The sequence below is a fragment of the Peromyscus leucopus genome, chromosome 12, assembly GCF_004664715.2.
Source record: "Peromyscus leucopus breed LL Stock chromosome 12, UCI_PerLeu_2.1, whole genome shotgun sequence".
Lineage (NCBI taxonomy): Eukaryota > Metazoa > Chordata > Mammalia > Rodentia > Cricetidae > Peromyscus > Peromyscus leucopus.
The window spans coordinates 51,409,566-51,426,299 of NC_051073.1; the positions used below are offsets into that span (position 1 = coordinate 51,409,566).

General features: G+C 37.4%; 1 protein-coding gene across 1 annotated transcript in view; it reads right to left on the minus strand.

The window, feature by feature from the left end:
- Positions 1-2,471: 2,471 nt before the first annotated feature.
- Positions 2,472-16,734, minus strand: part of LOC114694962 (cell surface glycoprotein CD200 receptor 1-like) — a 29,303-nt gene continuing 15,040 nt past the window's right edge. Inside the window, exons 2-7 of the mRNA XM_028872074.2 lie at positions 9,303-9,362; positions 8,256-8,573; positions 7,893-8,141; positions 5,562-5,670; positions 4,995-5,040; positions 2,472-4,342 (exon numbers count right to left, since the gene is read on the minus strand). Coding sequence (XP_028727907.1) covers positions 4,199-4,342; positions 4,995-5,040; positions 5,562-5,670; positions 7,893-8,141; positions 8,256-8,573; positions 9,303-9,362 — 926 coding nt within the window. The 3' untranslated portion in view covers positions 2,472-4,198. The remainder of the gene's footprint in view (positions 4,343-4,994; positions 5,041-5,561; positions 5,671-7,892; positions 8,142-8,255; positions 8,574-9,302; positions 9,363-16,734) is intronic.

Here is a 16,734-nt window from a genome sequence, read left to right on the forward strand (position 1 = left end):
TCCATCTCCAGGAGATCTGATGCCTCTGGTTTCCAAGGGCACCTGCAGTCATGTGCACATACCCACATGCCCACATGCCAACACACACACACACACCTACACATAAGTAAAAATAAATCTTTAAAATATTCATGGATTTATTTCTGCTGCCTCTGTTACATTATTCTAGTTTATATACATCTGCCTTTATAGCAATTGTGTGCAATTCAGTTACTGTGGCTTTCTAATGCGTGTTGAAATAAGAGAGTGTGGTGCCTCCAGGTTTCTCTTTTTATTTATAATGGTTTGGCTAGTCTAAATTTTTTATAGGTCCATATGGATTTCAGCAAAATTTCTATTCTATAAAAATATGTCATTGTGACTTTGATAGAGATTGTATTGAACCTGTAGATCCTTTGGCCCACAACTATAAGTTTTCTAATCTATGAATAAACGAAATGTCTCCATTTGTCTAAATCATAATTTTTTCATCAGTGTTCTGTAGTTTTTAGTATTTTTCTACTTAACTAAAATTACTTCTGAGGACTTTATTCTCTTTGATACTACTGCATATAAAATTTACTTTTCAATTTCCTTTCTAGGTGGATTGTTATCAGGGTATAAATATACAACTAATTTTTCTGTATTGAGGAAAATTTTTCACAAGTGTGTGGAACTTTACACATTTTTGAACAGCTGGTAGATTAAAGAGTAAATTAAAAAGAAAACTTAAAAAATGACATTTTAAGTTTAAAGTTTATAATGATAAATACCTATATTTTAAAAATATCAAATGAAAAATGTAACTATATTTCAAAGAGCAGGAAAAAGAAGAAAAACACTAAACCGAAAGTTAACATAGGAAATGAAACAATAAGGATTAGATGAGAAGCCTTGGGGTGTAGATTAAAGGCAGATGCTTGCATAGCACGGATAAGTCCCAGGCTCAAGAAGGAACGAAGGAAAGAAGGAAAATGGAGAACAGAAAATAACAGGAAAAAAATAATGAAACTAAAATTTGGATTTTTTAAAATATGTATATATAAACAAAATTGAGACCTGCATATTTATCAAGAAAAAGGAGCTAAGAGATACAGATAGATAGTGCCAAAATGAAAGAGGAAACATTACAGTTGTTATCATAGAAACAAAAATACCATAAAAATGCCAGGAACAGTGGTTCACATCTGTGATCCCAGCACTTGGGAGATGGAGGTAAGAGCATTGAGAGGGCAACATAGTGATACCCTGTCTGTATAGTACTGTACAGCTATTGATGTAATAGTAATAATAGTAAAATGAAAGTTAAAGTATCATTGAGACTACCACGAATAATTACAAACCACAAACCAGATAACTGAAAAGAAGTAGGGAATCTCAGAAACATACTGCCCACAAAGAAGTATTATAAGTAAATAAAAAGTTTGGACAAATACAATTAGGGATAAGATTAAATCAGTAATAAACAACTCCCCATCAAAACAAAATAAATAGGAGTTCAGGACCTGAGGGCTTCACTGAAAATTTCTAGCATTTGAAGAATAACAAGTATCAAGTCTTCCAACCCCTTACCCAAATCCATACAGTTTTTCCAGTTCCATTTCACACTGATACTAAAACTGAAGGCATCATAAGAAAGGAAAACTATAAGCCAATATTCTTGATGAAGCTGATGCCTCCCAGGCTTTCCCTTACATCCGAGTGGCAGCATCCACAACACTTGAATTCCGTATGTCTGCATAACACCCAGGTCTGTTACTAGATCACGCGGTAATCCAAGGCCAACATGGCCTGAGAATGTCTAGATGACCAAATAAAGGTAAACACCTCTTCCATAATTGACGCTGTGCAGCAGCTGTTCCTGCTGTTTCCTTTTTCACTGATGTCAGAACTCAGCTTCTTCGGCTCTTTGACATGGACTGAAGACTGGTGGCTCTCCTGGAATATTCCAGGCCTTCAGCAACAGCTTGGGACTGCTGAGAAAGCCAAGCTCATGAACTGAGCAATTATTAAGAGTCTCTGTTTCTCCTGTATGAGAATTAACCATCTAATAAATCATATATATTCCTTCTATTGGTTCTGTTCCACTAGAAAAGCCTGACTAATATAAAGATAAAGCCAAGGGAGCCTGCATGGGATGACCTAAGCCTTCTGCATGTGGGTGGCAGTTGTGTACCTTGGTCTATTTGTGGGGCCCCTAGTACCGGGGTCAGGACCTGTCCTGATGCATGAGCTGGCTTTTGGGAACCTGTTCCCCATGCTGGGTTGCCTCCCCCAGTCTTGATGCAGGGAGAAGAGCTTGGTCCTGCCTCAGGACCAAGAACTTGATATAGCATGCTTTGTTGATTCCCATCGGAGCCTGCCCTTTTCTGAACAGAGGAGGAGTAGATGGGGGAGGGGTAGATGAGAAGTGGAGAGAGGGAATGGGAGAAGAGGAGGGAGGGGAAACTGTGGTTGGTATGTAAAATAAATGAAAACATTTAATAAAAAAATTTTATAAAAGAATAAACTTTAAATTTCAGTAATACTTTGATACCACTTTTTTAGATGTTCATAAATAAAACATAGCCACTAATACATGTATGTTATAATGCATAACTTTCAAAGTAGTGCGGTGAGGGTAGGGAAAAATAGGAAGAAAAGAGAGATAATTTTCCAGAAAGAAAAAAGAAAATACTTTAGTATACAAACGAATTACCTTAAATGTCTCAATTGGGATATGTGAAGAGTGAATGAGTCTTGCTATAATTTCTATCATTTTATTATATGAAGATGATTTTTGCATGTATGTTGCCACATAATTGTAATCACAGCCATTGGGAAACCAGCCTGGGCTGTATGGTGAGTTGAGGAACTACCTTATAAATCATCAAGGCCTTGTTTCAGAAAAAAACAAAGCAGATAAAATAAGACAAAAAAAATCCATCCTAAATATTTTTCCTAATATAAAGGGGAACAAGCTTATTTTTAACAACTAAAAAATGTTAAAAAATTATATATATGTATATATATATATTTTCCCCATATCTCCCTGTAAACAAAAAATGAAGGAGAAAGTTATATCATCCCATTGCCATCTTTTTAGCATGTAAATAACCCCAAGTTGTCCCACTTACAGACACTTGCTATTTGATAAACGTATCAGAATAGAGTGTTAAAATGCACAGCTCATCACATCTGTAAAACTGTCATGCATGAGATGTCAGTACTTCTGTATTGATACAAGGAGGTGAAAATACTGTCTCTCAAATGCTGTCTCTCTCTTGCAGACCTGACAAAGACATGATTCCAGTTTCATTAAATAATAGAGTTAATATCATAATCTTAAGACTTATCCCCAACTGGTTAATTAAAACTGAAAAATAGAAACTGTGGAAGTGAGAAAGTTAAGGAAACAAGAATAAGAATATGGAGAAAGGCACATTCAAACATAATTTGAGGGAATGTAAATTGACACAATTTGACTGATCTATTAATAATAAAAATACATTCCAACTGGCAGGACCATTACTCTCAAAAAATTATCTCACTATGTGCTCAAAGAATGCAGAGATTATCCACAAGAAACATTCTACTTGGTATTGTTTAATACCACACACAAAACAAAATCTAAATGCCCATCCAAGGGCCATGATTAATTAAATTACAATATAATCATACAATGGAATTTTACATAGACATTAAAAAGAATGAGGTAGTTTTGCTTATGCTGTTATAAAAAGGTTTCCAAGACTCACATTATTAACTTTTGTAAGTCCAGCATTCCAGTATGTTTTGACAAGGAGCGGTCTTGACAAGGTGATGTGTGCATGTATACACATACGTAAGTAAACATAAATGCATACATATACCATAGCTATGTCATATACAGAGAAACAATTTTGGAAGAATTCATAAGAAACTCTTTAGTAATGATTGTTCCTTCTGCAGTTATTTCTTGAGGAAACTCAGTTTTCATCACACTATATTGCACAATGTGATATTGTATAATAACCTTGTGCTTTCTTTGTAATAATTACATCAGTTCTTCAAAGAACTAACTGGTAGCAGCAGAGATTCCAAGCCTCCAACCATAGAAGAATACAAATGCAAATCCATTAGAACATTTGTGCTTTCAAAGAACTTTTGAAGAGCAAGTTTCCAAGCAATCCTTCCATTGTAGAATTTTAAGGAAAGCAAAACAGTAATTATGGTGTCTCTTGATTCATTTTTCTTGGTTCTAGATTCCAGTGGCTGATAAAGCAAGCCAGTCCGTGCCATTGACTTCACCTTGTGGCATCGAGCATGCCTCCTCCACCTTGGTCACAGTATCATAGAGTGGATTGCTCTTCTCCGTGTAGCTGGCGTAAGGCTGCATGTCATCCTTGGGAAAAGCTCAAAGTCAAAATCCATTCAAAAGAGCCAGAAATTATTACCCAAATAACCCATTTTTCTACCGTTTTAGCATCTACTAGCAATGCTTATACATGTGTCTCTGACTTACATGAACAGAAGAACAAGGCTTTGTTCTAATAGTCTATCAAAACACATTTGTTGATTATTTATATTTTGGGTGACACAGCTGTTGGGTGACATAGAAATGTAGAGGGATGTGGTGATGTGAGAAGTACTTCAAATGGATGAATCAAAGACAATAAGGAGTTGGTTGTAGGAGACTAAGGGGCAAGGTGTTTTAAGTTTGGATAAGAGAAAAATGATGGTGGTGCTGAAAAGGGGAAGTCGAGAATTAGACACAAGTTCCTCGAGAAGGAAACACCCACTTGATTTCCCCAGAGATTACAGTCCAAATAGGGCAAAAGTGACGAAGATACAATTTATCAGGTGAAAAGGTGTATCTGAGTAGCATATACATAGTATTTGATGGGTAATTAGTGAACTAAGTGTGTCTGACTACTAACAGTGTAAAATCAGCATTGTTTAGTTCAACTAGAACATGAATATTAATGCAAATTACAGTTGCTAGATTTCAGACCATGTAGCTTTAAAGTTTACAAATATCCTTTAATTTATCTTACCTCCTCAACAACTGTAGAAGCTCCTGGTCTTGTCCATTTACATTTTCTAAAAAATAACATAAAAATCTGGAGTGAATGCAGGCAGCATCATTGTTCAGGATAAACAGTTGTAGTACCAAAATACTCTGATAACTATCATGTAAGTCTCAGTAAATCAAAAATGAACTACCAGAAATGAATGGAATACACTGATTTGCAGTTACTACAACAGTAAGAAAATTCTGGCTCTTAGGTAGAAAAGCAAAATCTTGAGATAGGAGCTTCATGCAATAAAATATATGTGACTCAATCTCTTTGTTACATGAAAATAATTATTGTAGCTATTTTCTCAAAATAAAAAAAATAGCATGCCCAGCTTCTCAGCCCTTACTGACTTAATTCATGGTGCCTACACACCTGAGCAACTCATTAAACACTGTCACCAAGCAAAGTGTTCCAGCCTAACACTTCATGCATCCCTTTTGCTTATGAGAACATGGTTGTTACTCCCCAATGGACCCGTCAGCCCCACATTTCTCAGCCTTTTCTAGTCCAATGAGATTGAAGAAAAAAATTGTCAGTTAATACCTGAAGTCACTGATTTTCAAAAGCCAAATGCATCCTATGATGATCAAAACAATAATAATAGTAGTACATGGGATGATGTACAGAATATAAGATTGTGATGCTTTGCCACCTGTAATGACAGACAGGAAATGTTAATGTTCAAAGGTAATAAATCCTGATAGTAGGATATTTTTCATTGATGAAACGGAAGACTTCATGTCTGGTACTGAAACATGCTCAAAAGCAGGTGGTCAGGAAGATCATGAGCCCTGGGGTGAGGGAGAGCCTACTGTTGCTTTGCTAAATAGACATGGTGTTATGCTGTCTTCTAAATATTTATTTTATACTCAGAGATTGATGCTGCTTTTGATCTTGGTCATAGAAACTTCTGTTTGCAATGGGTAATGGTTAATGCAGGGACCCATAACTGCTCAAGGTTGTGAGAATAAATCAAAGTTAAATGGAATGTTCAGTCCCAAACACTGTATCTCTATCACTGCATCCTAGGTCCAGGGAACATAGAGGAAGAGGGGCAGAAAGAAGGTAAGAGCCAGAGGATGGGAAGGAGTGTTGCAAAACACTGTCCTCCTGGCATAAAATGGGTGTTGAACTCAGCAGCAGTGGCTACATGTACAAGAGCTGTATGAGACTGAACTCTTCAACATTCCACCACTGATGGGGGAGAGGTCATAAGTTGTTCAACTACATAATTCCCCATCCACCCTCATGCAAGCAACCTGAATTAACATAATGTGCCACACACACCAAAAGAAAAAATGAAAGAAGTAGAAAAGAGCATGCTGGGAAAGGAGGTTCAATAGAAGGAAATAAGAAGGGGTAATGGGAGGAATATGAACAAAGTAATATACATACATGCATATATATATATATATATATCATAAAATAATAAATTGTAAGAAGAAAAACTTTAAAATGTGTTTCATAACTTTCAGAGACAAAATAAAAGTCAATCCCTTTATTGATTCAAAAAGGGAAAAAAATAAGAGATGTCTTTAAGGAAAAAAAATGATGTAGGACATTCTTCTGTTACTTGCTGTCTTTGCAGTATACTAAGCCACCCTGTTTCTTCAGAAAGAAAAAGGAAGGGACTGGCAGATTACCCAGTAAGTCAGAATATTTTGAATAATATTCATAATTTTATAGCTGTGAATGACAAGCCATGGTGTGCAAAGACTTTGCTCCTAACTGCCATATTGTATTCTGCAACTCAATAGAAAGCAGGGGAGGTTCTCATTTTATCATTGTATCATTGAGCTTCAAATGTACACATAATTTCCAATAAATACTGGCTTCAGAAGACAAGACGAAATGAGCAGGGAAACCTGGCTCTCACTTTGGTCAACTGCGAGAAAAAGGGAAATCAGGAAGAGAAGAAACACCAACACCATGAACATTAATGTATTGTATCAATAATCTGAGCATTAAAGTCTACACATCATAGAAGTACGAAAATATTTTATGGTGAACCTAATAACAGGGCATTTAGGGAAGTACAGACAAGAAGTACTTAGTACTGGCAATTCTTCCCACTTGATACAAAGTTACAAAATACCTCTCCAGCACAACAATGCATTTCTTAGCTGTAGAGCAATGTCCAAGCGAACAGCTCAAATTGTCTTCCCTGTGTCTGGTTATTCATTATCTACTACTTGAAGAATAAGTTAAATGCCAGTTCCCTCATAAGGAAGAAACAGATCCTCTGTAATCCCAGCACTCAGGCAGCAGACAAAGCAGACCATGAATTTAAGGCCAGTCTTGGCTACAAAGATAGATCTGATCTAATCTCAGAAGAAGAAAGTGATAAAGAGTAAAAAAGAAACAGAGATAGATGGGCCTGTGGATAGCTCAGCTGGTAAAAGCATTCGCTGTCAAGCCTGAGGATTAGAGTTCTATTCCATATGGTAGAAGGACAAGTTGTCCTCTGGCCTCTATGTACTTTCTATGGCACATGCACAAACTAAATAAATAAATAAATAAATAAATAAATAAATAAATAAATACATATATACATACATACATACATAAATACATACATACATACATTAATAAATACAACATAAATACATACATAAATAAATACATTAATAAATACATAAATACATACATAAATAAACACATAAATAAACACATAAATACATACATAAATAAACACATAAATACATACATAAATAAACACATAAATACATACATAAATACATAATACATAAATACATAAATAAATACATAATACATAAATACATAAATAAATACATAAATAAATAAAGGCAAAAAGTTAAAGAGGTGAGTATGTTAACTATCAATTATTCTTTTTTTTTTTTTAAGGATGCTCACCTTGATTCAGTTCTATGGACCGAGTCTGGTTGCCAGTCAAATGGGAGACAAAGCAGAACACAGCAGATACATTGCTCTGCTCCCACTGGCATGTGCTCCTGACAGTCACGGTGCCATTGCTGTGTGATTCGTTCTTTGTTTTACAGTCCCCATCTGGAGTCCAGGAGATCTGAGCAGCCGGCTTGCCTGCAGTCGCCTCACAAACTGCAGTTCTATTTTTCCCTGGAGACAGGGTAACTGCAGGAGGGACTGTGGAGATAGAATGGAAAAAAGGATTCAGTCTGGTCACAAATTACAAAGACATTTGTTTCTATCTAAAATCTGGTGACCTGAAATACCACAATGTGTGACACTGTTGCTTACCTAGAACTTGGAGGTCATGTCTATTTTGGAAATTCCCATTAGATGTTGCTATAATACATGAATAGTGCCCATCATGATCGAGGGCCACTGCATTGATCTGAAGAACAGGACTCTGGCCAGGTGTGGAGGCCCAGGTGATTCTCCTGTCTGTACAGTTGGTTTCATTGGTCTCCTTGGTTTCTACTTTGAAGGATATTATGCAGGGAGGCTGGTCTCTTGTGGTTATTTCCCATGTTATTAGTACTGCTTTTGTCAGTGGAATATCAGGGCAGCACAGCCGAGCCTTTGTACCCATCTGCACAGACACTCGAGTGTTAACTGGACACACACACAAAGAGAACAAGAGGAAATCTGTGTTAATCCAACCACAGCAGCGTGTATGAAGTTACACTAGAGCATTGGTTGGCTAATGAGTGTATCCCACAAATGTTTGATTTTTCTCACATTTCTTGTTTCTATATGTTCAATCTATCAGAATTAAATACATCATTCACCTTCTAAAGTAAAAATTCAAGGCCTGTGGGTTACATATATTTTGTACAATAAAACCTCACACTGCCTGTACACTGACTTAAAGAGTCCATGACGGACATGCATTTGCTGAGTGATGATTACTCAACAAAATTATCTGTTACAATCACCTGGGACAAAAGGTCAATATAACAGGAGCCGAAATTGCTGTGAATAAGCCTTGCTTCTGATCAACATTGTATTAAGTATTTCAACTATCCTATTTCTATGTCACTTGCCTCTTTGGGATCCTTAAGTTCTCACAAATCACATCCAAATAAAAGTCATCTAATTAGATGATGAAAAAAGTTCTTCAACACAGACATGGGAGGGTGCTAAACCCATAGCCATTTTTACTCTAAGACAGCTAAGGTTTAGAGGCAATAATTCAGGGTCCCTCGTACCATAACCCTCACATCACCAGATTCTTCCATTTATCCTGAATCTGTCCATCAGACAAACCATTAGTTACTGTTTCTAAGCAAGGTCAGTTCTCCATTCCCACAGTGCTATCCACAAGATAAAGAAGAGTAGTACCTTCTGGCAAAGGTGATGAACTGTTCTGTGCCGTTTGATTCCCATTCATACAACTTGACTCTAGAAAATATTTAAATAAGAGTATTTAAAAATTTAGACGATTTTAAGATATTAATTCCAAGGGTTTTTTTTGTTGTTTTTGTTTTTTGTTTTTTTGGTTTTTCGAGACAGGGTTTCTCTGTGTAGCTTTGTGCCTTTCCTGGAACTCACTTGGTAGTCCAGGCTGGCCTCGAACTCACAGAGATCCGCCTGGCTCTGCCTCCCGAGTGCTGGGATTAAAGGCGTGCGCCACCACCGCCCAGCTAATTCCAAGTTTTATCATCACTGATATGTCAACATCTTGAAAATTACATTTATAAGATATTAATTAATTAATTAATCCCCACTTATGAGTGACCTTATTTTGTCAAATAGTTTGTAGGGTAGCCCTGCCTTTCTTCTTCCAGCCCCTTGGCAGGTCCAGTGTAGGCATACCACATGAGCTGACTTGATTAAACTCCTTTCTCCAGATACCATACCCCTAGTTAAAGACATTTGGTCCAGTAATAATGAACACTTCACACAGACAAAGAAACAGAGCCAGTCTTGAGAACTGTAGAAACAGAAGCACAAAGAGTTCACCCTCTCTCTTTCTTCCTACTTTCTACCTTGAGAATGAACAACGGAAGTGAAGCAGAACAGAGGTAGGAACAGGGTGTGTGTCCTTTCCTCTGTCCACTTTCTTGTTATTCAGTCCCTGGAACCTGTTTGTATTCCTCCCTTGAGTTCTGTAGATTTTCTCAGAATTATAGTAGTCCCAAGCCAGGCGTGCCCACACAGTGTGGGAAGCAGGAGAATCATGAATGTCAGAGCAGCTGGCCACAAAGCGAATTTGAGGATAAATTCACATAAAAGGAAACAAAGAAAAACAAGCCTGTCATTTGCTAGAAAAATGAATGGAACTAGAAGGTGTGCTATTAAGCAGAATAATTCAGGTACATCAAGATAAGTAACACATGTTACACATGTGAAAGCAGAATACAACCCACAGACCTGAAAACAGAAGTGGGATTACAGTGGACTGGAAAGGAGAGGGTGCTGGGAAAGGGGAGGCTGAGGAAGGAAGAAGAAATTTCTTCTTTCTTTCCTTTCTTCAGAATAGAGGACATAGGTGTAAACCACAACTCTACAGCCACCTGATTTTTTAATTGTAAGTAGGTTTTTTTTGCACAAAATAGATTCTAATTATGGTTTCCCCTCCCCCAACTCCCTCCAGATCCTCCCACCTACCCAAATCCACACCCTTTCCTGCTCTCTCTCATTAGAAAACAAACATCGGGCATCTAAAAATTAATGGTTGTAATAAAGTAAGATAAAATAAAAACAAACAAATCAAAACAGGACAGAATAAACAAACAGAGGGAAAAAGAGCCAAAGAAAAAACATAAGAAACACATACAGACACAGAGACACACATACTTGCACACACAGAAATCCTATAAAAACACAAACACAGAAACCATAATACATAAACAAAAGACCTGTAAGGGAAAAGAAATGCCCAAACAAAGCATTGTGGCACACACACATACACACACACACACACACACACACACACACACACACACACACACACACACAAAAATGCCATTGAGTTTATGTTCTGTTGGCCATCAACTGCTGGACATGGGGCCCACTCTTAAGTGTGGTTTGTATACCCAGTGAGATTCCATTGGAGAAAATTAAATTTTCCTTTGTGAGTGGTTATCAGTTGGAGATAGCTTCTGGGTTAGGGGTGGGGATCTGTCCATTTCCTCCCTCAGCATTGGGACCCCATGTGGCTTAGACCTGTGCAGCCTGTGCATGTTGCCATGGTCTCTGTGAGTTCATATGTGTGGCAGTCCTTCTGTGTCCAGAAGGCATTGTTTCCTTGGTGTCTTCCATCCTCACTGGCTCTTGCAATCTTTCAGCCTCCTCTTCAGCAGAGACACCTGAGCTTTGGGAGGAGGGATTTGATGGAGACATTTCATTTAGGAGTTACTGTTTCCTGTGGTAGCATGCAGAGTACCTTCCAGTAACATGAACACTAGTCAACAGAGGTGAAGGTTCTAGGTAGGCGCCAACTTGACTTCTCCATGTTCAATGAGTTACATAGACGTTGTCTTCAGCAATACAGCCTTACCTTCAATTTGTGGAGATGAACCAATAGCCTTGGCAATACAGCCACCTGACTTTTAACAAATATGCCAAAAATACATATTGGACGATGATAACCTTGTCAAAAAATAGTGCTGCAAAAATTAGATATCCATATGTAGATGAACCAAAGCAGTCTCCAATCTCTCACCTCTTACAGGAATCAACTTCAAATGGAGCAGACATTTACATGAGCTCTGAAGCTCTGCTGCTGTGTGGTGGTTTGAATGAAAATGGCCCCCATAGTCTCATAAGGAGTGGCACTATTAGGAGGTGTGGCCTTGTTGGAGGAAGTGTGTCATTGGGGGTGGGCTTTGAGGTTTCAAATGCTCAAGCCAGGTCCAGTGTCACTCCCCCTTTCTGCAGCCCTGATGATCCAGATCTAGAACTCTCAGCTCCTTCTCCAGCACCATGTCTACCTGCACACCGCCATGCTTCCCACCATGATGATAACGGACTAAACCACTGAACCTGTAAACTAGCCCCAAGTAAAGGTTTTCCTTATTAAGAGTTGCCATGGGGGGCTGGAGAGATGGCTCAGTGGTTAAAAGCACTGGCTGCTCTTCCAGAGGACTTGGGTTCAATTCCCAGAACCCACATGGCAGTTTACAACTGTTTATAACTCCAGTTCCAGGGGATCTGACACCTTCACACCAAAGTACATAAAATAAATTAAAAAAGAAAAGAGTTGCCATGGTCATGGTGTACCTTCACGGCAATAGAAATCCTAACTAAGACATGCTGTTAGAGGAAAAGGTAGAAGGAACATTAAAAATATAGTAATAGACAAAGACTTTAGTCACTCAGGAAATAAAGCCAGCAATTGAAAAAGAGACTTTATTAAAGTAAAAAATTTCTGTACAGCAAAGGAAATATTTGAGTGAAAAGGCAGCCTACAGAATAGGAGAGACATTTTTGCTAACTATATATCTAATGGAGGACTAACACAAAATACTAAAAAAAAAAAAATTAAAATTAAATGGCCCAATTAACAAATGAGTTAATGAAATGAACAGACAATTCTCAAAAAAGAGTAAAAATAAATAATAAACATATGAAAAATGTTCACTATTACTAACCATCAGAGAAATGCAAATTAAAAACATATTGAGATTAAATCTCACACTACTCAGAATGATAATGGTTGAGGAAACAATTACAGATTAGAGGCAGAAGAGGGAGAGGAAAATAATGTAATAATACTTTAAGTAAATAAAAATAGAAATTTTATTTTAACAAAAAAGAAAAGGAAGAGAACCACACACATGCAGATAAGGATACAGAGACAAAGGGGCCCTTATTCATTGCTGCTAAGAATGTGAATTAGCTCCCATCATAATTGCCAAAACTTGGAAAGTACCAAGATATTCTTTAGTAAACAAATAGATCAATATATTATGTCACATTTGGAAGTGACACTATCACTCAGTGCTTGAAAGAAATTATAAGAGCTAAGGATGTAGCCCAGTGGATAGAGAGCTTGTTTAGCATACACAAAGCCCTGAGTTCAATCCCCAGCTCTTCGTTGAACTGGACATAATAAACTCATGTAATCCTAGCAATTCGGAGGTAGAAGATGGACAACTAGAAAGTTCAAGGGTCGCCGTGGCCACATTTGGAAATCCTAAGTTACAGAAAGAGGGAGAGAGGACTATCGGGTCATTAAAAGACACGAAGGGAAATTAAATGCACATGACTAAGCTTAAAGAAAAACTGGAAAAGCTTCACACTTATTGCTGCCTCGTGGCATGGTGGGAAAAGCAAAACTGTGGCTAGAGTGAACAATAGGGGTTAGAGGAACGGAAAAGATGAACGCACAAAGCAAAGATGATTTTAGGGCAATGAAATGACTCTGTATGATGCTGTTATCTTAGATATTGCTGTCTTACATGTGTTTAAGCCCATAGAATACACAGCATAAGGGTGAACCCTAAGGTGCAAATGTGTAAATTCATGAGCTGTAATAATAATGCATCATTTTAGTGGGGACTGCAGATAACTGAGAAGACTTCCCACATACAGAGGCAGGGGCAGGGATACAGATGCGGACATTTTCTGTACCTTCCACTGAATTCTTCTGTGAATCAAAAACTGCTCTTGAAAAATCTATTAAAGTTTAATTTCAAAGTTACCACCAAACAAAAATTTTGGAAACAGCAGAACAGAAAATAAACTATTAGCTGCTCATTGTTCAAAAGTGTTCTGGGCTAATGTATGCTGCAAACATCAGATGAAAAAAGTTTTAGATATGCCATGATTCTTTTTAATGATTGCATTCTTGAAGTTGGTACTAAATAAACAAATAATTTCAGAATCGGAAATTGATCAACACTCTTAAACACAAAAAACATAATCTAGATGATACTATAAAGCAGCAGTTCTTAAGTTATGGGATGTTACCATCAGAAAACACATAGTTCGAATGATCTTAGGAACACCCAACCATAAATTTATTTTCATTGCTACTTTGTAACTGTAATTTTGCTCCTGAGTAATGTCTCAGTTCCTAAGGCCATCAGAAATGTGTGTTTTCTGGTGGTCGAGACCCACAGGTTGAGAACTGCTGCTATAAAATGTCTCCCCTCCAAGTACTAACCAGGATGGCCCTGCTCATCTTATAAGACCAGACAAGATCAGGCATGTGCAGGGTAGTATGACAGTAGAAAATACTCTATTAACATTAGCTGCATATAAAGCAGTTTGATAGTCTAAAGTCCAAACACTACCTAAGCATCAAGCACTGACTTGTTATGACTATCATTAAAGGATGGGGCATCAACTAAAATGTGACCGAGCTTGCTTGTTTGCTGCAGTAGAGAATCCCTTAGGGCCTTGGTGACACTAGACCTTTCATTGCTGACCTTACACGTTTTGAAAAGAGATGCAGGGAGGTAATATCCATAAATGAATCCATTCTTTTAACAACACCTTTTCTTCTGTGTTCTTCAGGCCATTTCCGATTGCTATTGCTAATGCTAATAAATACATAAATGACCACAGCTGAGCAGTTTGCCCTACCACCAACTTTTGACTTGGTCTTCTTCATTGGACACCTCTGCTCCCCTTCCCTCTCTCCTGTTTATGTCCAACAACTAAGTAGTTCTTCTTCCAGTGTCACAATATTTAGTGCATCCCAGTGTGAAAATGCTCTTAATTATCTGTTAAAGGATTTCCAATATGATTGTAATGTGTTGACTGGATATGAATATGGAACAGCAAAAGAGGATTTTCCTTTGTTCTAATCATAACATATAAACAGCTTACAATCTAACATTCTGTGAGATAAGATCTTATGGAACTGCATTGTCAGTATTCATACTTTGAGCAGAAATTACTGGCAAAATAAATAGACCATTAAAATTTTTTAATTAATAAATATTCCTTATACCCAAGACTTTAAAATTGAGGAGATTAAACAGCTGTATCAACAGTATAATGTAAAGTTTCAGTGCGATGATAAAAGCATGCTGTGGTATCCAGAAGTTCAGTGTGTTTTTGGACAGGAATGCTATGAGGACTAGGGAATGGGGAAGCTTCCCGATCATAGATGGAATTTGAGCTGGACCTTAGGATGTGGAACTTCTAAGAAAAGAGAATTGTGCCAGGCAGTGGTGGCATATGCCTTTCATTCCAGCACTCGGGAGGCAGAGGCAGGCGGATCTCTGTGAGTTCGAGGCCAGCCTGGGCTACAGAGTGAGTTCCAGGACAGGTTCCAAAGCTACACAGAGAAACCCTGTCTTGAAAAACAAAACAAAAAAAAAAGAAAAGAGAATTGTAAAGAAAAATAATAACATTTAAAGGAAGCATGAAACAAAAGAGTTTTTTAAAGAGTTACAGGTAATCAGTTGCCGAAAATCGCATGGATAATTTGGGTTGAATTTGGAAACTGGCAGTTTTAATTCTAAATATAAATGGATATAGGTAGGTTAAGGAGGCAGATCTAAGATGCCATGCAAGATACTTATCTTTAATTAATATTTTAGTCAGCATAAAATTTAGGTTTCATTATAGCATTTTTATAGATATGTGTCATTATAGGCCTTTCTCTGCACCACCACCACCCCCCACATTATCTTGCCCATCCCTACTTCCTATATCTTACTGGGTCTTTCCAAATAGTCTCCCTTCTGCTTTCCTGTTAAATATACATACAAAACCACATGTATGTATGTTTAAATATAAATACTGCATTTGAGAACAAATTTGTGATCTTTGTCTTTATTTCCCCAAATACCTTGATTTGACTCCTCACCTCCAGCTCCCTTTGGTCCTCTTTGTCCACACATCTATGCATATAATATAAATCTAGAGTCTGCATAAGAAAGAAGCGGGGGATGTTTATCTTCCACAGTCTAGCTTGTTCAATTAACATGATACCAAGTATAGTGTGCTTAGATGCCCATGAGAGAATTTCATACATGTGCCACATTTTCTTTATCTATTCTTCCAGATCCAGGCTATGGTGAAGAATGTAGCAATAAACATGGATATGCAAACATCTGTGTGGTATACTGACTGGCTTAGATTCCTTTAGGTGTAGACCTAGGAGAGGTATAACTAGAGAATATGATAATTCTATGTTTAGTTTTTGAGGAGACTCAATACAGATCTCCACAGTGGTTACATCAGCAGTGTATGAAAGTCCCCCTTCTCCACATCCTCACCAGCATCTGCTGTCCTTTATTTTTTCATGATAGCCATTTTTATTACAGTCAGATGAATTGTGGGATACTTTTAATTTGTGTTTCCCTGGTGGCTAAGATTATTGAAAGGTTTTTCAAATATTTGTTGTTCATTTGTACTTCTTTTGTGAACTACCTGTCCAATGTGTGTGTTTATTGGTGAGATAACCTCTTCAATTTCTTTGTTCCGTTTTCATTCTGAAGATCTTTCCTCTCTATGGCTAGAGAGCTGGCTCAGTAGTTAAGGTCACTTGTTGGAATGGACTAAAGTTCAGTGCAGTGACTCATAGCTCCAGGGGATCCAATGCTCTCTTCTCACCTCCCTAAGCATCTATCTGCACACATGTGCATACACACACACACACACAGAGTTTTTTTTAAGTTTCTTTCTTGGGCTCCTGTTTCTGAGACCATTGGAGATGGGGATCCCCCCCAAAAAAAATTCCTTTCTCAACAAGTAATTATTGCTGTATAGAAAGCTGCTGCCTTCCATGGGTTGATTTTGTTTCTTGCTACTATGCTGGAATTATCAGATCTTAAAGGTTTCTCATTGAGTCTTTAGAGTCTTTTAAGTA